The 23,262-nt window shown below is 46.4% G+C and overlaps 1 protein-coding gene across 2 annotated transcripts in view; it reads right to left on the bottom strand.

Annotated features, from left to right (window-relative positions):
* NFASC (neurofascin) overlaps positions 1-23,262 on the bottom strand; it is a 197,011-nt gene that overhangs the window by 48,215 nt on the left and 125,534 nt on the right. For both annotated transcript variants that reach the window (XM_023186935.2, XM_023186936.2), the window contains 5 exons: positions 22,300-22,496; positions 21,739-21,861; positions 12,266-12,436; positions 1,751-1,862; positions 1,128-1,312 (listed from right to left, as the gene is read on the bottom strand). In XM_023186935.2, coding sequence (XP_023042703.2) covers positions 1,128-1,312; positions 1,751-1,862; positions 12,266-12,436; positions 21,739-21,861; positions 22,300-22,496 — 788 coding nt within the window. The remainder of the gene's footprint in view (positions 1-1,127; positions 1,313-1,750; positions 1,863-12,265; positions 12,437-21,738; positions 21,862-22,299; positions 22,497-23,262) is intronic.

Genomic DNA, 23,262 nt, shown 5'->3' with positions numbered 1-23,262 from the left:
TTTTTTTTTTTTTTTTTTTTTTTTTTTTGAGATGGAGTCTCGCTCTGTCTCCCAGGCTGGAGTGCAGTGGCGCCATCTCGGCTCACTGCAACCTCCGTCTCCCAGGTTCAAGCAATTCTCCTGCCTCAGTCTTCCAAGTAGCTGGGATTACAGGCGCACCCTACCATGCCCAGCTAATTTTTGTAATTTTAGTAGAGATGGGGTTTCACTATGTTGGCCAGGATGGTCTTGATCTCCTGATCTCATAATCTGCCCGCCTCGGCCTCCCAAAGTGCTGGGATTACAGATGTGAGGCACCACACCTGGCTAGAGCAGTTCTTAGCTGGCCACCTCATTCAATTGATTGGACAATTTTGTGAATATGTAGAAATGTGGGTTTTTCTGAGAAGTGAGCCTTTCAGATCAGATTCTCAAAGATCTTGATACCCAACCCCCACCCCCTAAAGTCTAAGAACTCCCTAATTTGTGTATGGTGCTGAAACCAAGGTCACAAGATCAATCGACCATGTGCTAAGAAAGTTCCTATACTCTGGTCTCGGACATCATCATCTCAACCATCCGTGCAGCCCCAGGCCAAACAGTGACCAGTGCAGCCTGCCACACATGGCTGGGACCCATGACGCCATGCGCTCTGGTGCCTGCAATCACTCAGGTGGGCCCTCTTTGCTTTGGGGGTTAGGAAGGGATTTTAAAAAATAATTTTGGCCATAAGCACTCCCCAGTTTTAAAAAGCAGCACAGCATCATGCATAGGTACACAGACAGCACGGGCTCACGCGACACGTCACGAACGGGAATGCAAAACGAAAGGAAAAAGAAGGCTCTGGGAATGATTCAAATGGGCCGTGGGAGGAAATTCACCTGCTGAGGGAGCGTTGGCATCAAGGAGAGGTGGGTGATGGTCAGGGTGGATCTCCTTCCCTTAACACCCTCTGCCCCATGCATGGGCATGCACACACCCTCTCACGTCCAGTGAGTGACACCATCCATAGCAGATTGCCATAGCCACTGGCCAGTGGGCTGGAAGTCTCCCCCACTCAGTCTCTCCCCAGCCACCCTCAGAGGGAAGGGTGGGCATGGTGTTCAGGGTTGGCAAAATAATCATAATGAGAAATACACACAACGTACCCTTTACTCTCACCGAGATCGTGTGCCGGATGCTGCCCATCTTGTTGGAGGCCAGGCAGAAATATTCCCCGGAGTCTTCCTCGGAGACATTGGTGATGCGCAGGGCCTTATTAAAGTTCTCAAACTTGGCCTTGTCAGATGGGAGGTCCCCACCTTTCTTGTACCACGCGATGTCTGGTGTTGGGCTAGGAGAGGCGCCAGGCAGGAAACAAAGAAGTTATCACTAAACATGGCCCTTCTCCTCTTCTATAGAGCTGGGAACACCCAGGTGGCCTAAAAGCATACTTGGGCCCAGGGGATGCATGTCCTCTAAGAGCTGATCTTTCCTGTACAGAGAAGGATGCTCAGCCACAGAGAACTTGAAGGTTTAGCTAACGTCCCGCGAGATTCTAACGCATATACGGGATGCCTAATCACCTTTCCTCATTATCCAAAACAGAGATGGCCAGAATGGGATGGAGATGACTATGGTTTGCAACACCCTGCCCACTAGGGGCTGTTTGCTTCTCTTTCTGCTGTGCTACTGGTATGCACTAAATGTGGCATTAACAAGAGCATGAACAAGCTCCCATCCCCCATCCTCCTGGAGGGTGGCTAGAAGAGGGGCTGCAAACTGCACATACACCCCGGAGGCGATGCATTCCAGCAGGAGGTCCATGCCACGAAGCACCATCTGGCTGCTCGCGGTGCCCTGGGGATACATGAAGCTTGGTGTTCTTTCTGCAACTCCTCGGGCTGAAACAGGAGAGAACAAACTCCTGTGAGCCTCCTTCCAGAAGGCAGACGCCGCTAGGCCAATGCTGTCAGGCTAGAAAGAAACGGCATCACCGCCCCTGCTGGATCCTCCCAGCTGAAACCACCCCAAGGACTTGGACCTCATTAAGTGAGGTGTGTTAGAAAGCTCAGGGCTCCTCAGCCCCACCAGCATGAGTGAGAGGAGCTCTAGGTTCTGAAAGGATCTGCCTGGAGGAGCCCAGCTTCCCTCAGGTTCAGGGAATCTCCCCTTCCCTGAAACGGGGAGGGGCTGTCTGAGCAGTGCGAGATCTACTCCCGAGCAGCTTGTGTTGGGATCCCAGAGGCCACTGTGTGGCCCCCAGAGCAGGCCATCTCAGCAGCGGTCCTTCTCCCCAGGCAGGGATCTGGAAGCAGAGAAGGCATGTACTGGGGCCACAGGACCGACAACCTGCTCTTTGGGACCCTGAAAACAAGGTGCTGGGATGGAGTCACAAAGCCTGCACAAACAATCAGAAATGCAGGGGGAGTTATTAATGGCTTAGCAAAGACATGGAGAGAATTAATGAGCAGAGATGACAGGAAATCACTCTGGGGCCAAGACCATTCTGCCTCCTCACTAATGACTTGGGAAGACGGCTGGGGAGGGGAATAGTAATTACATGTGAGTTGCTCGGGGAGGGGGTGAGAGAAAAGTGGCTGCCAAGTTGGAGGAGGTGATCTATACTTCAACTAGGCCGGAACAGTCATGGGTCTGAAATCAATGAGATTCATGCAGGTCTTGAAGGCCAGGTGGCTCACAGAGATTGGCATTTTCAGGATGGTTGTTTCTCTGTAGAAGGGTTGTGCCAGCATGGATCCACCCATGACAGAGTGAACCCCCCCTTCCCCGAGCCTCACCTCTTCCCCCAGAGCTCTTCGTATAGCTCTAGGGGAATGGGTAAGATGGAAGGGAAAAGAATAAGAATTTTCCATCCGGAAATCCCAAGGCAAAAGGGAAACTGGAGGAAGTACCTCCTGGCCAAGGTGTACGATCATACACAAGAATGGCTAAAAACAAAAATAGAAGCTGAGCCCACCCATGGGTTTAAAGGAGTCTTAGACTCAGCTGGACAAGGGAGAGGTGGAAGGAAGGCAGGGCTGCCAGGAGCTGGGAGGCCTCAGAGACGCCTGGGGTGAGGATGAAGACGGTTATCCAGGGTTTAACGGGTGAATCGGTGCTGGTAGAGTGAGGACAGAGTGCGGGGGGACTTTATCCCCATGTAACTGGTGCTTCCTAAAGGAGCTTGCTGGGTTTGCTGGGGCCTGGCTGCACCAGTGGGGCTCCTGTTCTGGGGCACTCAACTCTCTCCCTTGGTACCAGTAGAGTGCAATTCATAGAGTTTGCTTCTATTTTATCTTTTCGTCAAAAGAAGAAAGGATGAAACATGTGCAGAGGGTAACTAGGCTGATGGTACAATACACGGCATACAGCAAATGCTCAACAAAGGTTTATGAGGTGAATGGATTGAAGGGGAAGAAGAGAACAAAAAATAAGGCAGCAATTTAACCCATATTATTTCTCTTTCTGTAGATGCCTCATCTGTCCCACCAGCACACACATTACAATAGTGACTACTGAAGGGGTTAATCCATTATGTGGTTAATTGGTTATCATCTATATTTATAACTCTTGTAGCATCCAATTCTCAGCACCAAGGAAGCCTGACACCAACAGCTTCCTCCCACCCACCGTCTCAGAATCACCAAAACAACCAAGACGCAGGGGCACTATGAGGAAAGGAGATTCTAGGGCAGAAGGCTCTGTTGTCAGGTTGGTGAATCCGTCGAGAGCTGGGAACCCTGGGATTATGTGGAAGAGATCCCAGCTCAGTCGTCATACTCCTTCCACACTCGGACGAAATCTGCAGAAACCAATCTGTGACCCTATGGACATTTAATTTACACCATAACATGTGACACCACGAGCACACACAACCCAGCAAAGCAATAATGATGGGAAGGAGGAAAATTTAGCACAGAGTCCCGCTGTGGGTGCCTTGACGTGCTGTAACTGTCACTATAAAAAGGTTATAGCAATATTGCGTTTGTAGGATGTGGGCTAGCAACAATAGAATTATCCTAAAGAAGGAGAAGCTACTGGAAAAAAGCCAAAGTTCAAAAAAAGGGGAGAGCATCCTAAAAGTCAGAGGTCCTAATCAGGGCCACCATTCAGTGAATGTTTACTAGGGACCATGCACTGTGCTGATAGCTCCAACCACACCACCATTTATGCTTAATCCTCACAGCAAACCTGGAGGGTTGTATCCCCATTTTCAGCAGAGGCAACTGAGGCTCAGTGAAGTCAACAGACTTGCCCAAGGTTACAAGCTAGTTATGTTTTTGATTATGTGCCATTTAGCACCAAAAACTTGTGCTTTCCACCCACTCTACATTGCCTCTCTGTCTAAAGATGAGCATCCCACTTGTTCCTACTTCTGACAGTCAGCTTCAGGAATATCTTTCTTATTCAAACCAAAGAAAACCCAAGGGCAAAAGAGGTAAAGGAGAAAGATATTTTTGTCTTGGTGAGGTGCTCTGGTGAAACTCTTCCACTATGTTTTACTATTCTCACTATCTCAGCTAAGATCCCATCTCTCCTCAGTGGCTATTAAAAAACTCAGGCCCAAGGTGAAGAAAAAGAAGCTGAGGAGGGAATTCAGCAGCTCTGAGGGCACCTCAGTTGGATTCTTAAAGGCATGGAAACTTGAAGAAGATTTGGGGGACACAGTATCATTAAGGAATGAGATGGACGGCCCTAAAGGAAAGGTTATGAAGAAATGCAGTCAATTGTAGCAGGAGGAACTTATATGAAAATTTAGGAAGGATAATATAGCTGGTGGCTTTGAGAGCCACTGTTCTCAAAGAGGGTGCCTAATTTCCTTCCCTGCAGAAGTAGAGGCAGGAAAACTCTAAGACAACAGTGATTACTAGATGAAACTCTAAATGGTGGCAGATGACTGTCTCATCTTATCATGGGACACCCTCTTTCATCATGGAGGCAGGGGTCCCTGGAGAGTATTAGTTATTCGCCCTGATCTTCAGAGTGGGGTCTGACCTAATGCCTGATCAAACTCAGAGTTCATATGCTAAAGCTCATATCTGTGTGGATTCAGGAAGAGCTTCCCTCCCAGGCCCATCTGACTTCTTGCCCAGGGACAGCCAGTCCTCTCCTGCTCTCGCAAGCTGTGGCTCAGAGTGGGCTCATGGGTTTCTGGGGGAATATGGTCAGCGAGCAGACAACAGATGACAATGCCTTGACCATGTTGGCCTTAAAGGTCCAATGAAAAATGCCTCTTGATCATCTCTTTGGAGGAAACACCAAGATTGCTGACAATCTTAGTTGCCCCCCTCTGTCAAATGCTATGTGTTAACAGGACAAGAGGGTTCAACGAATCAGACGTATCTGAGGACCTCTGCCAAAAACAGCTTTTAGGGGCATCTGGATCCTACATCCAGACCACTTTGCTGCTTTCGATTCTCAGAATTGAGAACCAGAGACTCATGGGGCCAGATTCTTGGCATCTCATCCTCCTCTCTCACTCTAGGAATGGCTGACCAAACAACCCCAGAAGATAGGAAAAACTCTTTGTCTTGTAATATTTGATACCTTTCAGTGCCAGGAAATTTCTCCTGTAAGTCTAACCCAAATCCCATATGCAGTAGTTGGAGCTTTTCTTCTTATGCAGTTCTCAGCACAGCTGAGGATCTGAACAGCTTTTGTTTCTCTGGTCTGCCCCACAATTTCTCCCTCTATGGTACTTTCTTCACATAATTGCGCCTGCTTTTCTCCCCTTGGCTTCTCTTTAAGTTCTCTGTGTCCTTCTTAATTTCAGAAACATAGAGGAACTATCCAGGATACAGTCAACACTAAACCATTCCCTTTAAAAGCAATAATGGGTAACATTTGTTAAGTATCGAGAATGTGCCCAACACATACTAGGAACCATAAGCACATTATCCTGTTTAATCTTCACAACAATCCTATGAGACAGGTAATACATCCATTTGGCAGATGAGAACATTAAAGTTCTGAGACTAAATGACTTACCCAGCATCACTCAATGGTATGTCCCGGACCTTGGATTTAATTCAAGGCAGTCTACCCCAGAGCACACACTCTTAACCACCTCCTTAATCTCCTCACCTGGGTGAACCCTAAGTGGTAAGTTACAATCTCAGACCAGATTCTCCTGCCACTCAGCAGGTCAGGAGGTACCTGGCAATGTTCAGAGGATACCAATCCACTCTAGAAATCACTAAAACAAAATAGAAGTATGGGGTGGCCCTCCTGCTACAAAAAGGACATGCCATATTTCAGAGCCAAACAGATGCACTGGGCACTTTTCATCAAGTCTCTCTGTCCAGATGCCTGCACTCCAGAAAGAAGTCATCCTCCTTCCTTCCTTTTCCCTTTGATATCTTGCTAGAAGCATCAGCCTAGCTGCCTTGTGTTCAAAATATGTCTTCCCTTGACTTTATATCCTTTCCAGCAGCTTCATACTTGGGTCAACTCCATCCTACCCTGGATTGAGGACAAGGGGTCAATTTCCACAGCAACTCTTGTAAGCTTTGCTTGTTTCCTAGTCCTGGATGGGTCTCATAACTCCCACTCATTCTCGTGCAAGAATAGCTTGATCAACGGTCACAAACTGGTTTAAGTGACCAGAATCACTCGAACTTATTCCATTGATAAAACAACTCTATGCGTATGTTCCCCTGCATGACTTATCTTCCATAAAGTGAGGAACTTAGACCAGATGGTCTCTAAGGGACCTTCTGGCTCTGATACACTCTGGCTTACAGAATACTTCCTATAACAGATTACCTGGAATCCAATTTAGAACAAGGCCCATTCCATACCAGGGCTCTGGGGCTCTTAACACAATAGTGGATGGCCCCATTATCTTGAAAACAAACAATGCTTAGAATCCAACAAAGGTCCCCTGATTCCTTGGGTAGTAAATCTCTTTGGCAGGATCTCAGTGTGGTTCTAGCTGCTTGGTGCCAAGTTAGAGCCTTTGCCTCTCTCTCTGACTCCCGCTCCCTCATCCCATCCCCTACTCCAGTCACTCATCATCCTTTATATTAGCACATTGCAGTGTAGACACCTCCTATCTGTTTCAGCCCACAGTGATGTCCCTTGGAGACCTGCAGCCTCAGCTTCTGAGGCATAACTAATGATGGGGGCCAGCTGCCTCACCAGAGCCAGCAAATATGGTGCCTCTGGCTGCTCAGGGAAAATAACACATATTTGAGCCATGGTGAGGGGTAACTCAGGTGTGGAAACAGCCAATTACCTTATTAATCAGACTGAGCAACCAGCTGTGTGATGAGTTAGAACCATGCCTCACTGTAATTGTTCCACATCTCGCAAGTGTGGACTGGTGGGCACTGGATTTGCATACACTACCAGAGGAGGGGAGAGGCCCAGGTGAGAGGGTTCAGTGGATGGTTTCACCTCATTTATACTCATCTTGAAAGAGAACTCAGAGCTGGACTCTTACTCCTATTGCCCAGATGGATTTTAAAGAGACATGGGACCTCGCTGTGAAATGATACTCCTGGTAACTAAGGTGAGATTACAAAGCAGGCAATTCCTATCTAGACATGTAAGAGTTAACTGAACATACTAACAAGCTTTCTGGAGGCAACCAGACTTCCTGTTTCCTCTTCACTATGGAACTCACCTATTCTAAGATATTCTCCATCCGTCCATCCCTGATTCCTAAGCTTCTACTTTTCAGTAAAAGTTTCTGCTTTTCAAGAAGTTTTTTTGAAATCCTACCCTGGTTTGAACAACTTGTTGAGAATTCAGCAACTTCAGGCATGCCTGTTAGAGGAGACCACACCACCAGGTGGGCCATCTCAAACCCCCACACTGCCTCCTGGCAGGCAGCCTTCTGGAGGTGTCATCTTGGCACCCTGGCTGGGCCAGCTGCCACCCAGCAGGAGTTAATGATGTGGTATCAGTCAAGTTAGGCAAACTGGGGTTAGCACAGGCAAGGTTACTCCCAAGGTTACCGCTGCGACTCACCACTGTACATGTCAGGGTGGTTTCTTAAGGACGAGTCATTATAAGGGTGGTCTGTAATAAACAAAAGAGGGTGAGCAAACAGGAGGCCACGGAGAAGTCACAGAGGCATAAACGGGGAGAGAAAAAACAAATGCAAAGCCACAAAAACAACCGAGGAGGGCAGCAGTGGTCTTTTGCAAAGGAAAGACACGGCATATTTGGAAAGGCAATACGCTCAGTGAAGAACAAGCAACACAAAACAGCCCACAAAGGGAGAAAAAAAAAGGTTAAATCCTGCAAAAGAAGGCAATAATAAAATAATGGTTTTTTTTTTAAATTAAAGAAATTAGGTTTGAACTTTAATTATTTGGTCCTGCTATATTTTCAAACAAATGAGAGAAGGATTAGTGGTGTCCTGTAGCCGTCTTTTGAACAACTCCTTCTTATCAAAATCCTCAGTTCCCAGGACTCTGGGTCAGGCCAGCTCTTGGAGCAGCTAAAGAGAAAGGAGTGTTAGTGAGCTCCGGGGAAGAGCAAAGTCCTGCCTGGGCAGAAGCTAAGCTGCAGGGGGTTGGCGGCAAATGGGAGGAGGTCATTGACCAAAAGAGTGGGGCCAAGGGGCCCTGGCCACACCCAGCAACATGTGTCACTGGAGTCTGACTAGGTGGGTACCACTATGATCTTGGAGATGTGTCTGTTGGCAGAAAGCCCTCCTTGTAAGAGGATGCTGGGAGTGGTTCAGTGAGGTGGGGGAGAGCATCCCTGAGGTTCAGGCTTTAGAATTCAGAAATGGAGCTTGGGACAGGAGAAAGTGCAAGCTGTGAGTTCTACACTTCAGACTAGGAAAGTCCTGCTGCACATTCTGGAGGTTCGAAGCTCTCTAGACTATGCAGGATTGAAGACATTCCTTATGGAGCAAGATCAGTGGCTTCAGTTCCAATGTTAGGTAGTTGTGGCATTTACTCCTTAGTGAGAAAGACATTTCAGAAGAGGACACATCATCACGCCAGTGTCCTAAAGGAGCTTTTCCCTCTCTACCTCCGGTCCCTCCCAGCGACTGGGTTCAAACTGTGACAGTACTAAAAGGGGGTGGGGTGCAGCTGACTGGAAGCCAAGCAGATGGCCCTGAGGAGCTCAGAACACGATCCAACTGCCTGAGGGACAACAGGGGCTCTGCCAAAACATTTGCATATTTGACGACAGATCCAATCCCGTTACAACTAGTTGCAAGAGGTATGAGAGTCTTTTTCTGGGACTGGCAATGCATTGCATCCCAAATCTGCTTACCACCTGGTAGGAAGATTTTCATTATTCAAAACTCTCTCCTAAGATGGGGTTTGTTATAAAGACCCAGCCTGTTTGGGAAGTCTGCTTGGATCCATCTGGAGCTAAAGGCAGGAACTAATCCACAATGTAACGAAGAGATGGGCTGGCCCAAGGGCAGGTCGGGGCTGCAGCTGGTCTTGGGAGGCAACTCTGTTCCTCTCCTGGGGGTGGATGGTGGCAAACACAGATGACACGGCCCTTCCTTCATGCTCCCATGTCACCAGGTGAAATGCAACCTATCTCTCTCCAGAGAAGTAGCCCACGCCCAGAACTGACCTCATGGTTTGTGAATTCTGGAGCACATGTGGGAAATTCAGGGAAACTTATTTGACTGCTCCAAGAAGGTCATTTAGACATCAGGGGGAAGAAGGGGTGTGCTCTGGTGTCTGCCTCAGGGAGGACCCTCCTCACTTACCACAGTTGCCTCTTATTGCATCAGGAGGCACCCAGCACCTGTTACAGCATGGGCAAAGTGGGATGGGCCCAGCTTTGTAGCCCAACTCCACTGCTTATCTTTGACTGCATCTCAGGTTTTAAAAATGATTTCAGATTACCCAGTATTTTGCATTACATACCATTGTCAGCTTCCTTCAATGCAGGTAATGAAAATGGGACATGATGAAATTTATTTCTTCCCAAATGGGCAAACTGTGACAGGAGCGCCTGGTGAGAATAGGGCCTTTGAAGCGGCCCCTGCCTGACTGCTTTGCCTCCAACCCCAGACCTGGTTCTGAAGGTACAAGAGAAAGCCTGTGTCCTCTCCAGACAGGAAAGTAGAGAGAGCACCAATGTGCTATTTTAAGCAACTGTGCCCAATTCTGGGCTGGCTCAGACGCCCAGAACTTGCTCCTAGTCAGGGCTACCCCTGGGAGAACTCCAGGAAGCTGATGGGGCTCTGTTCCAATCACCTAGGGGGTTTCTCACCATTCAGAGGAAAGAGTTTTCAGTGGAATAGAGGACCCAGAAATGAAGCATTAACAAACATCCCTTACTTTTTCTGGTAGAGAAAAGAGTGTTTCTGGAAAGTCCAACTTCAACATGTTGTTTAAATCTCTAACTGCAGAGGAAGTTAGTTAATTCTACAGAGGAAGACTCTTTACCACCTCAATCGCTTGGCCACTGCTCTACTTTGAGTGACAGTGATGGGCTCTGCCCAGGATGGCAGAAGGTCAACTGACTCAGTTCCAAAAGCAGCAGGCTGACTTCCAGCATCATCCGGGCAGGGAGAGAGGGGCCCTGGTGGTGACGCTGATGGCTGTCCAGTCTCAGCTCAGCGAGCATCTTATCTTGTTCTTGACATCCCTGCTCCTCCCCCTGCCAGTGCTGTTAATCCTGTCCTGACTGCTGAGACCACTCCGAGGTTCTGGGCAGATCACACTGTCCTCCCCAGCCTAGCCAGTTGGCAGGACCGAGGAGACACTGCAGACAAACCAACTTTCTCCTCCAAGGGGTCTCCCTGGGCTTGGGTCAGGAATGAGAAAGCCAGGGACGGGGGAGCAAGCAGAGTGAAGCCAGGTCACCCTGCCAGTAATGCGAGGGGCTTGCTGCAGGTGTCAGGCAACCCTGCCGGCTACCACCTTCGGCAGCCCAGCACCAACGCAGATCAGTGTGTGGGGACACTGCAGAGGCAGGAGGCGGTGATTAGAGGGAGGCAGAATGGAGTTCCAAGACAGAACAGAGAGAGGGAAAAGAAGAAAGAACAAGAAAGAGGGAGGAGAAATAAAGAAGGAAGTGAAAAAGAAAAAGGAAGAAAATGAAAAGGTGAAAGAAAGAAAGAAAAAAAAAAAAAAACCATGAGAAGGGGAAGAAAAAAGGAAGCTGCTTCCTTTTGGATCCACCTCTGTGCCATGGTGAAAATGGAGCATGGGGCTATGTCAGCTCTCAGGACCACCTGCCTCCATCATCAGTGGGGATGGGGAGGAAGAAAGAGAATGCTAATGGCTAAACCCCCTACCTGTCCAGAATGAGAAGTGATGTCGCCCGAACCTCTCCTGACCCACATCCACCTGGGGAGCCATTGTCCACCACCTCTGCAGGGGCTCCAGGAAGCCAGGGTCAGCCTATTTTCTCTGACCTTTGCAAGCTGCCAGCACCCACATGGTGATCTCTACTGGCCTCCCCGACAATCCTCACTGTCCAGAGCATCGAAAACAACACTCACAGTATGAGCCAGACTAAGGTCTATTCTTTGGGGGGCTCCTTTATGGAAGGCGTGTTACAAATCCATGGTGTACAGCAACATAGAGAACTTCCAACGTCCTGAGTGGGCTGAGACTTTGCAGCAAAAGCTCTAGGCTGCTTTGTCCTTGCCAAGAAGAACATTTCTGACTAAGCTTCTCTCTCTCCTCAAGGGAGAGCCACCAACGCTATAATGGGTCAGGAAATGCTGATTTGCTTTTGTACCAGTCAAACAGAATCAGGGAATAGAAATGAAAACAAATAAAACTAAAACATAAGCCTGCAACTTACAAACATAGCGATTCCATATGGTTCAGCATATACATATTACAGAATCAAATACAATTTATTTTGGTGTCTCCACTAATTTTCATATTTTCTGCTATGGGTTTCTTGTAGAAATAAATATAACCAAGCAATGAGAAGAAATAAAAGAAATTATCAAGCTGGGTCCGGAGAGGGGTTCTAGATGACCACTGGAAGCAGTGGTTCTCAGACTCTGGGGTGCACTTGAATTACCTGGAGGGCTCATAAAGAACAAAGAGGCTCAGGGCTGTTGAGGTGCAATAGGCTGGTTCTGAGTACGCTGCCAAGTTCTAAGGTGATTCTGATTCCCACCAGAATTTAAGAAGAATTGACTTAGAGTAGGACCAAGTTTAACTCAAGGTTTCACAATCAAGAGAGATCATTTAAGAGCAGCTGAAGTGGCTCAGGCACCATGAGCTGGAAGGATTTCTAGCTCAGCCTCAAGGACAAGTCTCCCCCTAGACTCAGGTACCCAGGGCTGGGTGGGGTCAGTGGGCTTCTTTCCCTGGCCCCCAGCCCCCAGGCAGGGGCCTGCACTTACTGGTGAGGACCTTGAGGGTGAAAGGGTTCTTCTGCTGGATGGTGTGGGTGAAGTGGAAGCGGGCGTTGCAACTGTAGTCAGTCTGCATGTCCTGTAGCATCACGTTGGAGAAGTACAGGTCTCCGTTATGGCCCTGAGAGACACGTTTGTCTTGGGTGATGGGCTCCATGGCTATAAGAAAACAGAGGTACAGCAGCAGGTTAGTACTAATAACAGTAATCATCACCACCACAGTCCTGGCGACAGAACATTTACAGAGGTGGCGACCAGTTGCTTGACATCACTTGGTCTATTCCTCTCAACTCTGAAGTATGGCTTATTCCCATTTTACAGATCAGAAAGCAGAGGATGTAATATGTTCAGCATTGCAAAGGCAGAGAGGAGAGCAGGAGTTTAGACGTAGACCTGTCTGCCCACCATGTCCATGCTCTGTGGCCACAATTTTCTCTCTCCTATTCACGCTACAAAAGATCTCACTGGCTGTGGGGCCAGCAGAAGGAACACAAGCCTTCAGGTGCTCCCCAAGGCTCAAATTCTCAAGCTAGCAGCGAGAGCACTTTGAGGCCAGGGACCATGATCTGTTCATCTTATGCCCTAGCACCTGTCTTAGGACTTAGCATATAGGAGGCACGCAACAGTTTGCTGAATTAAATGAAATTGAACTTGGCTTTGCTGCATTTAGTAAAAATGTAATCATCAATTATAATGTATACCTTTGTTTTTTATCCCTAAGAAGAAAGCACTACTGTGGCGCCAAGATGGCTGAATAGGAACAGCTCCAGCCTCCAGCTCCCAGCGTGAGCAACACAGAAGATGGGTGATTTCTGCATTTCCAACTGAGGTACCAGGTTCATCTCACCGGGGTGTGTCAGACTGTGGGTGCAGCCCAACAAGCGAGAGCTGAAGCAGGGCAAGGCATCGCCTCACCCAGGAAGCGCAAGGGGGAAGGAAATTCCCTTTCCTAGCCAAGGGAAACTGTGACACACAACACCTGGAAAATCGGGTCGCTCCCACCCTAACACTGTGCTTTACCAAGGGTCTTAGCAAATGGCACACCAGGAGATTATATCCCGCGCCTGGCTTGGAGGGTCCCACGCCCATGAAGCCTCCCTCATTGCTAGCACAGTAGTCTGAGATCTAACTGCAAGGTGAGATCTCAGCTTGAGAATGGCTAACTAGAATAAGAGAATAAGAGAATGGCTAACTAGAATAACCAATGTAGAGCAATGTAGAGAAGTCCTTAAATGACCTGATAGAGATGAAAACCATGACACAAGAACTACATGACAAATGCACAGCGAGGCTGGGGGAGGGGCGCCCGCCATTGCTGAAGCTTAAGCAGGTAAACAAAGTGGCCGGGAAGCTCAAACTGGGTGGAAGCCTGCCTCTGTAGACTCTACCTCTGGGGACAGGGCATAGCCAAACAAAAGGAAGCAGAAACCTCTGCAGATGTAAATGTCCCTATCTTACAGCTTTGAAGAGAACAGTGGTTCTCCCAGCACAGAGTTTGAGATCTGAGAACGAACAGACTGCCTGCTCAAGTGGGTCCCTGACCCCTGAGTAGCCTAACTGGGAGACATCCCCCACTAGGGGCAGACTGACACCTCACACCTCACACGGCCAGGTACACCTCTGAGACGAAGCTTCCAGAGGAACGAGCAGACAGCAACATTTGCTGTTCAGCACTATTCACTCTTCTGCAGCCTCCACTGCTGATACCCAGGCAAACAGGGTCTGGAGTGGACCTCAAGCAAACTCCCACAGACCTGCAGCTGAGGGTCCTGACTGTTAGAAGGAAAACTAACAAACAGAAAGGACACCCACACCGAAACCCCATCTGTACGTCACCATCATCGAAGACCAAAGGTAGATAAAACCACAAAGATGGGGAAAAAACAGTACAGAAAAGCTGAAAATTCTAAAAATCAGAACACCTCTCCCCATCCAAAGGAACGCAGCTCCTTGCCAGCAACGGAACAAAGCTGGACAGAGAATGACTTTGACGAGTTGAGAAAATAAGGCTTCAGACGATCAAACTTCTCTGAGTTAAAGGAGGAAGTACGAACCCAGTGCAAAGAAACTAAAAACCTTGAAAAAAGATTTGACGAATGGCTAACTAGAATAACCAATGTAGAGCAATGTAGAGAAGTCCTTAAATGACCTGATAGAGATGAAAACCATGACACAAGAACTACATGACAAATGCACAAGCTTCAGTAACTGATTCAATCAACTGGAAGAAAGGGTATCAGTGATTGAAGATCAAATGAATGAAATGAAGTGAGAAGAGAAGTTTAGAGAAAAAAGAGTAAAAAGAAATGAACAAAGCCTCCAAGAAATATGGGACTATGTGAAAAGACCAAATCTACATCTGATTGGTGTACCTGAAAGTGACGGGGAGAACAGAACCAAGTTGGAAAACACTCTGTAGGATATTAGCCAGGAGAACTTCCCCAACCTAGCAAGGCAGGCCAACATTCAAATTCAGGAAATACAGAGAACACCACAAAGATACTCCTCGAGAAGAGCAACTCCAAGATACATAATTGTCAGATTCACCAAAGTTCAAATGAAGGAAAAAATGTTAAGGGCAGCCAGAGAGAAAGGTCAGGTTACCCATAAAGGGAAGCCCATCAGACTAACAGCAGATCTCTCGGCAGAAACTCTACAAGCCAGAAGAGAGTGGGGGCCAATATTCAGCATTCTTAAAGAAAAGAACTTTCAACCCAGAATTTCATATCCAGCCAAACTAAGTTTCATAAGTGAAGGAGAAATAAAATCCTTGATTTTATTTGTCTGATTCCTCAGACAAGCAAATGCTGAGAGATTTTGTCACCACCAAGCCTGCCCTACAAGAGCTCCTGAAGGAAGCACTAAACAGGGAAAAGAACAACCGGTACCAGCCATTGCAAAAACATGCCAAAATGTAAAGCCCATCAATGTTAGGAAGAAACTGCATCAACTAACAAGCAAAATAACCAGTTAACATCATAATGACAGGATCAAGTTCACACATAACAATATTAACCTTAAATGTAAATGGGCTAAATGCTCCAATTAAAAGACACAGACTGGCAAATTGGATAAACAGTCAAGACCCATCAGTGTGCTGTATTCAGGAGATCCATCTCACATGCAGAGACACACATAGGCTCAAAATAAAGGGTTGGAGGAAGATCTATCAAGCAAATGGAAAACAAAAAAAGGCAGGGGTTGCAATCCTAGCCTCTGATAAAACAGACTTTGAACCAACAAAGATCAAAAGAGACAAAGAAGGCCATTACATAATGGTAAAGGGATCAATTCAACAAGAAGAGCTAACTATCCTAAATATATATGCACCCAATACAGGAGCACCCAGATTCATAAAGTAAGTCCTTAGAGACTTACAAAGAGACTTAGACTCCCACACCATAATAATGGGAGACTTTAACACCCCATTGTCAACATTAGACAGATCAACATATGGAAAGTTAACAAGGATATCCAGGAATTGAACTCAACTCTGCACCAAGCAGACCTAATAGACAGCTACAGAACTCTCCACCTCAAATCAACAGAATACACATTCTTCTCAGCACCACATCGCACTTATTCCAAAACTGACCACATAGTTGGAAGTAAAGCACTCCTCAGCAAATGTAAAAGAACAGAAATTATAACAAACTGTCTCTCAGACCACAGAGCAATCAAACTAGAACTCAGGATTAAGAAACTCAATCAAAACTGCTCAACTACATGGAAACAGAACAACCTGCTCCTGAATGACTACTGGGTACATAACGAAATGAAGGCAGAAATAAAGATGTTATTTGAAACCAATGAGAACAAGGATACAACATACCAGAATCTCTGGGACACATTTAAAGCAGTGTGTAGAGGGAAATTTATAGCACCAAATGCCCACAAGAGAAAGCAGGAAAGATCTAAAATTGACATCCTAACATCACAATTAAAAGAACTAGAGAAGCAAGAGCAAACCACATTCAAAAGCTAGCAGGAGGCAAGAAATAACTAAGTTCAGAGCAGAACTGAAGGAGATAGAGACACAAAAAACCCTTCAAAAAAAATAAATGAATCCAGTAGCTGGTTTTTTGAAAAGATCAACAAAATTGATAGACCATTAGCAAGACTGATAAAGAAGAAAAGGGAAAGGAATCAAATAGATGCAATAAAAAATGATAAAGGGGATATCACCACTGACCCCACAGAAACACAAACTACCATCAGAGACTACTATAAACACCTCTATGCAAATAAACTAGAAAACCTAGAAGAAATGGATAAATTCCTGGACACATACACTCTCCCAAGACTAAACCAGGAAGAAGTTGAATCCCTGAATAGACCAATAACAGGCTCTGAAATTGAGGCAATAATTAATAGCCTACCCACCAAAAAAAGTTCAGGACCAGACGGATTCACAGCCGAATTCTACCAGAGGTACAGGGAGGAGCTGGTACCATTCCTTCTGAAACTATTCCAATCAATAGAAAAAGAAGGAATCCTTCCTAACTCATTTTATGAGGCCAACATCATCCCAATACCAAAGCCTGGCAGAGACGCAACAAAAACAGAGAACTTTAGACAAATATTCCTGATGAACATCAATGCAAAAATCCTCAATAAAATACTGGCAAACCGAATCCAGCAGCACATCAAAAAGCTTATCCACCATGATCAAGTGGGCCTCATCCCTGGGATGCAAGGCTGGTTCAACATATGCAAATCAATAAACATAATCCAGCATATAAACAGAACCAAAGACAAAAACCACGTGATTATCTCAAAAGATGTAGAAAAGGCCTTTGACAAAATTCAACAGCCCTTCATGCTAAAAACTCTCAGTAAATTTGGTATTGATGGAATGTATCTCAAAATAATAAGAGCTATTTATGACAAACCCACAGCCAATATCATACTGAACAGACAAAAACTGGAAGCATTCCCCTTGAAAACTGGCACAAGACAGGGATGCCCTCTCTCACCATTCCTATTCAATGTAGTGTTGGAAGTTCTGGCTAGGGCAATCAGGCAAGAGAAAGAAATAAAGGGTATTCAATTAGGAAAAGAGGAAGTCAAATTGTCCCTGTTTGCAGATGACATGATTGTATATTTAGAAAACCCCATCATCTCAGCCCAAAATCTCCTTAAGGTGATAAGCAACTTCAGCAAAGTCTCAGGATACAAAATCAAGTGCAAAAATCACAAGCATTCTTATACACCAATGACAGACAAACAGAGAGCCAAATCATGAATGAACTCCCATTTACAATTGCTTCAAAGAGAATAAAATACCTAAGAATCCAACTTACAAGGGATGTGAAGGACCTCTTCAAGGAGAACTACAAAGTACTGCTCAATGAAATAAAAGAGGACACAAACAAATGGAAGAACATTCCATGCTCATGGATAGGAAGAATCAATATCGTGAAAATGGCCATACTGCCCAAGGTAATTTACAGATTCAATGCCATCCCCATTAAACTACCAATGACTTTCTTCACAGAATTGGAAAAAACTACTTTAAAGTTCATATGGAACCAAAAAAGAGCCCGCATTGCCAAGACAATCCCAAGCCAAAAGAACAAAGCTGTAGGCATCATGCTACCTGACTTCAAACTATACTACAAGGCTACAGTAACCAAAACAGCATGGTACTGGTACCAAAACAGAGATACAGATCAATGGAACAAAACACAGCCCTCCGAAATAATACCACACATCTACAACCATCTGATCTTTGACAAACCTGACAAAAACAAGAAATGGGGAAAGGATTCCCTATTTAATAAATGGTGCTGGGAAAATTGGCTAGCCATAAGTAGAAAGCTGAAACTGGATCCCTTCCTCACACCTCATACAAAAATTAATTCAAGATGAATTAGAGACTAAAATGTTAGACCTAAAACCATAAAAACTCTAGAGGAAAATCTAGGCAATATCATTCAGGACATAGGCATGGGCAAGGACTTCATGTCTAAAACACCAAAAGCAATGGCAACAAAAGCCAAATTTGACAAACAGGATCTAATTAAACTAAAGAGCTTCAGCATAGCAAAAGAAACTACCACCATCGGCCGGGCGCGGTGGCTCAAGCCTGTAATCCTAGCACTTTGGGAGGCCGAGACGGGCGGATCACAAGGTCAGGAGATTGAGACCACCCTGGCTAATACGGTGAAACCCCGTCTCTACTAAAGAATACAAAAAACTAGCCGGGCGATGAGGCGGGTGCCTGTAGTCCCAGCTACTTGGGAGGCGGAGGCAGGAGAATGGCGTAAACCTGGGAGGCGGAGCTTGCAGTGAGCTGAGATCCGCCACCGCACTCCAGCCTGGGCGACAGAGCCAGACTCCGTCTCAAAAAAAAAAAAAAAAAAAGAAACTACCACCAGAGTGAACAGGCAACCTACAGAATGGGAGAACATTTCTGCAATCTACTCACCTGACAAAGGGCTAATATCCAGAACCTACGAAGAACTCAAACAAATTTACAAGAAAAAAACAAACAACCCCATCAAAACGTGGGCAAAGGATATGAACAGACACTTCTCAAAAGAAGACATTTATGCAGCCAACAGACACATGAAAAAATGCTCATCATCACTAGCCATCAGAGACATGCAAATCAAAACCACAATGAGATACCATCTCACACGAGTTAGAATGGCGATCATTAAAAAGTCAGCAAACAATAGGTGCTGGAGGGGATGTGGAGAAATAGGAACACTTTTACACTGTTGGTGGGACTGTAAACTAGTTCAACCATTGTGGAAGAGAGTGTGGCAATTCCTCAAGGATCTAGAACTAGAAATACCATTTGACCCAGCCATCCCATTACTGGGTATATACACAAAGGATTATAAGTCATGCTGCTATAAAGACACATGCACACATATGTTTATTGCAGCACTATTCACAATAGCAAAGACACGGAACCAACCCAAATGTCCATCAATGACAGACTGGATTAAGAAAATGTGGCACATATACACCATGGAATACTATGCAGCCATAAAAAAGGATGAGTTCATGTCCTTTGTAGGGACATGGATGCAGCTGGAAAACATCATCCTCAGCCAACTATTGCAAGAACAGAAAACCAAACACCGCTTGTTCTCACTCATAGGTGGGAATTGAACAATGAGAACACTTAGACACAGGAAGGGGAACATCACACACCAGGGCCTCTTGTGGGGTGGGGGGAGTGGGGAGGAATAGAATTAGGAGATATACCTAATGTAAATGATGAGTTAATGGGTGCAGCACACCAACATGGCACATGTATCATATGTAACAAACCTGCATGTTGTGCACATGTACCCTAGAACATAAAGTGTAATAATAAAAAAAAGGTTCATACAAAAAAAAAGAAGAAAGCACTACTGATTATAACTGTAAGATATATACCAATCAATGATGTACATCATCAGTTTTAAGAGGCCTTTCAATTTTAGAGATGTTAAAATACGAAAATGTCTGATTAATGATATCACTGGAGTGGCTGAAAATGTTGACTATATTTTCTTTCTTTTTTTTTCCAAGTGGTATATCTGATGTAAACCCAAAAGACAAGGTTTCCAGGCTGTTAGGTTTGTTAGAATATACCTAAAGCTGACTACTCACAGCTCTATCCTTTCTATCCCCACAACTGTTTTTTAAGTCACCATTTCTTAAAGCACAAGGTTAACGAAGCCACCTTCCCCACAATGGGCTGGTCAGCTCTTCAAACCATCCTGATTTACTGTAGGCCTACTATGTGCCAGGCACAGTGCTAGGTGCTGGTGAAAGATGAGCAAGACTGTTACTGCCCTCAAATAACTTCCAGTTTAGTAGAAGAGGCAGCAGATAAATAAACAATTGCAATGCACCATGGTGAGCAGAACACACCAGTTAGAAGGGGATGAACTGCAGAAACGAACCCAATACATTCTAGGGGGTCCTAAGCTGGGCCTTAAAGGCTGCATATCTTATACCAGCAGAAAAGACAGAGGAGCTGAGGTTTCTAAGGAGCTGGAAGAGTGTGTGTTAAAGGCTAAGAGTACACAGTCCACTCAGTGGTGTAGGGGGATAAGGTGGGAGAACGGCTGCAGAGGCAGAGGGCCAGATCTGGAATGGGACTCGGTGCCAGGGAAAGGGATCTGGACCATTATTTTGAGGTGATGGAGGAGTCAATGAAGGGCTTTAAGCAGATGAATGAAACTATCAATTAACTATCACATTTTTAGAAAGACCAGGGAGGCCCGTATGGATAATTCTTGTTACCCAGGGAAAAACTGATGGTGGCTGGGGCAAGGGGGATGTCAGTGAGGACGGAAAGAAGACAAGGGTCTAAGATCTACTTGGGAGGCAGAGTAAACACCATTTGGTGGTGAATGTGATCTAGGAGAGATGAGAGAGGGGAGGTTGAACTGTGAATTAACAAATGAGGCCAGCAGCCTGTGGCCAGGCAGCCTTCCCCACAAATGTGCACTGTGATGGGGGAAGCGAGAGACAGTGATTGAGCACAAAGCCATCCTCAGCCTGCAAAACAAATTACAATGCTGCCTCATCAACAGGGCAGCCTCTTTTCAAAGTAGGCTGCTAAGAATTCAGGGATGGATAGAAGGATGGATGACTGGCAGGTAGGCAGGTGGGGATATAGGTTGATAGATGGCTGGACAGATGGGAAAGGAAGGATGGAAGGAGGGGGAGGGGGGCAGACAAGTAGGCAGGAAGCGAGGGAGGACAGGAAGCCAGAAAGACACACAGAAAGATAACAGCTTTCTATTTACCTTTATTAATGCTTCTCCTTTTATTTAAATTGAAAACATGGGAAGAAACTGAGGTCCGGAGAGGTTGAATGAGCCTCAGCCCAAAATTGAGCCAGAACAATCACTGAGTGATATTACTCTGTCCCTGCTCCAGATACCCTATCTCCCCATCACTCCTTTATGAAAAGTTTCAATTCCCCATTCACCCTTCCTCCTACCAGAAGAGTGAATCAGAGTAAATCCAGACCGGCCAATACTTGAAAGAGGTGGTTTGGTGTCAACTGCTTTCAATCGGCCAATTGGAAAAACCATTTCTCATCTTCTCCCCAATCCCTTCTGTCTTACTCTTCATTTTCATTATCATGTTACCAAGTGCATACTGTGCATCTGGCCCTGTTCTAAGCACTTTGGACATATTGACTTATTTATTCTTATAACAATCCTACTAGATAAGTACTATGATTAGCTCTGTTTTTTTCCAGAAGAGGAAACTGAGGCCCAGAGATGTAAGCAATTTGCTCAAGATCACACAGCAGCCAGGCTAGAAAACAAGCCCAAGCAGCCTCTCTCTGCAGAGCCTGTGTTCTCAGCCTGGTTGCCACATTGCATCTGCTTCTCACAAATCAAGGTCTTCTAGCTTGGGTAAGCCCTTCCTCATTTAACACACCCACCCCACTCCCTAAGGTTAAAATATAAACACAACACCAGGCCCCCAAGACTCACAGCTGCTCATCCAGAAGATGACTGGGGATGGAAGTCCAGGTGGGGGGTTGCACTGGAGCGTCAAAGGAGCGCCCTCTTGGACCACAACAGGGTCTAGGTTTTCCTTGGGCCACAGAGGAGATTCTGGAGAGAAGTGGACAAAGGGGATAAAGTGAGGGTGATGGCTGGGCCCAGGGCAAGGAGCAGGGTCAGAGGCAGGCATGCAAGGAGGAGAAACAGAAAGGGCACCTGGACAAGAGCAAGAGAGAGGGACAGGGCACATAAGCCTACTCGAGGGGCTGCCCTTGAGAGGCAGGAGAAGGGAGGCATCTTCAAAGGCTCCCCTCCTTTCCCGTCTCCTGTGCCCAGTGGCCAGTGAAATTGTTGCAGACAACAACTTCAAAAGGAAGCTTTGGGAGCTTCCTTTCCAAGGAATCGTTCTGAGTTGGGGAAGATGCATAGAGAACACCAAGGCATCTGCAGGCCAAGGGCAAGGGCGGGCCTTCTGGAATGGCCTTCCACACCCCCCACTCTCCATTTACCCAGGAGCAGGGCATTTCAGCCCTGCCCCATGCTACTCACTAGACACCTGCAGGCGGATCCTATTGGACAGGGCTGTGCCAAATTTGTTGCGGGCAAAACACTGATATTCCCCCTCATATTCCTCTGGCCGCCCGCCACTGCGGAAGTCAATCACCAGGGTCCCAGACCTCCTCCTCATGGACACCCGGGGGTCCTTGGCAATGTTGAAGAATCTGCTGTTTCGTGTCCAGTGGAAGCTGTGGAGAGTGGGGAGCAGGGGCAACCAAGACGAATGGGGTGGGCTCTGGGCTCCAGGCAGATCTCAGATCCCTAGTTCCTGGCTCAGCACCAAAATTCCCTCTTGCAGCCCCATCGTGGCACCCCTATACCAACAGGTACCAGCCTGGCCGAGCAGAAGAACCATCTGGAGAGCTCAATAAAATGCAAAGTCCCAGGTCCTACTCAGGTGACTCTCCAGGGCAGGGGCCTGGCGTTAGTATTTCTACTCAGCTAAGACTGGGACTTGTGGCTCTAAGTGTTAGATACTCAAGTAGCTACTTGGGGGTTATGCTAAATACATCATCGAGGAGAGATTTTCATTTCTAGAATCTAGAGTCTGCTGCTTCTTCCACCCCAGGACATTTCCAACCTCCCACTAGGAAGGCAAACTTAAATTCATATTCCACCCAACCTAAACACATCAGGGAGCTGGCCCTGTTCCTCCTACTGCCTTAATTTTACAATCCATTCTAAAGCCAAAGTGAAATGGCTTAGGTTATTTGTGCCCTGCTCAGTGAGTATAGATTACATAGCAGTGACCATGCCCTGTAGCTCAAGAGTGGCAGCTTTTAAAGAAATGGCAGCCTAGTAGAATTGAGCCCCTGCTGAAGAGCACTAGAATGGCTCCCTCTGCTCGTCCTGGGAGCTGCAGCCAGGGCCTCACATCCTCCGATGCCCACGATCTAACTTGTAAAAGAAGCAGGGAAAGCAGGAGCAGCTGGAACAGCAGGGGCTGCTCAGTGC

Source organism: Piliocolobus tephrosceles, chromosome 1 (genome assembly GCF_002776525.5).
Source record: "Piliocolobus tephrosceles isolate RC106 chromosome 1, ASM277652v3, whole genome shotgun sequence".
Lineage (NCBI taxonomy): Eukaryota > Metazoa > Chordata > Mammalia > Primates > Cercopithecidae > Piliocolobus > Piliocolobus tephrosceles.
Note: the sequence above shows the minus strand (reverse complement) of the source record. Positions and strands in the feature narration are given on the sequence as shown.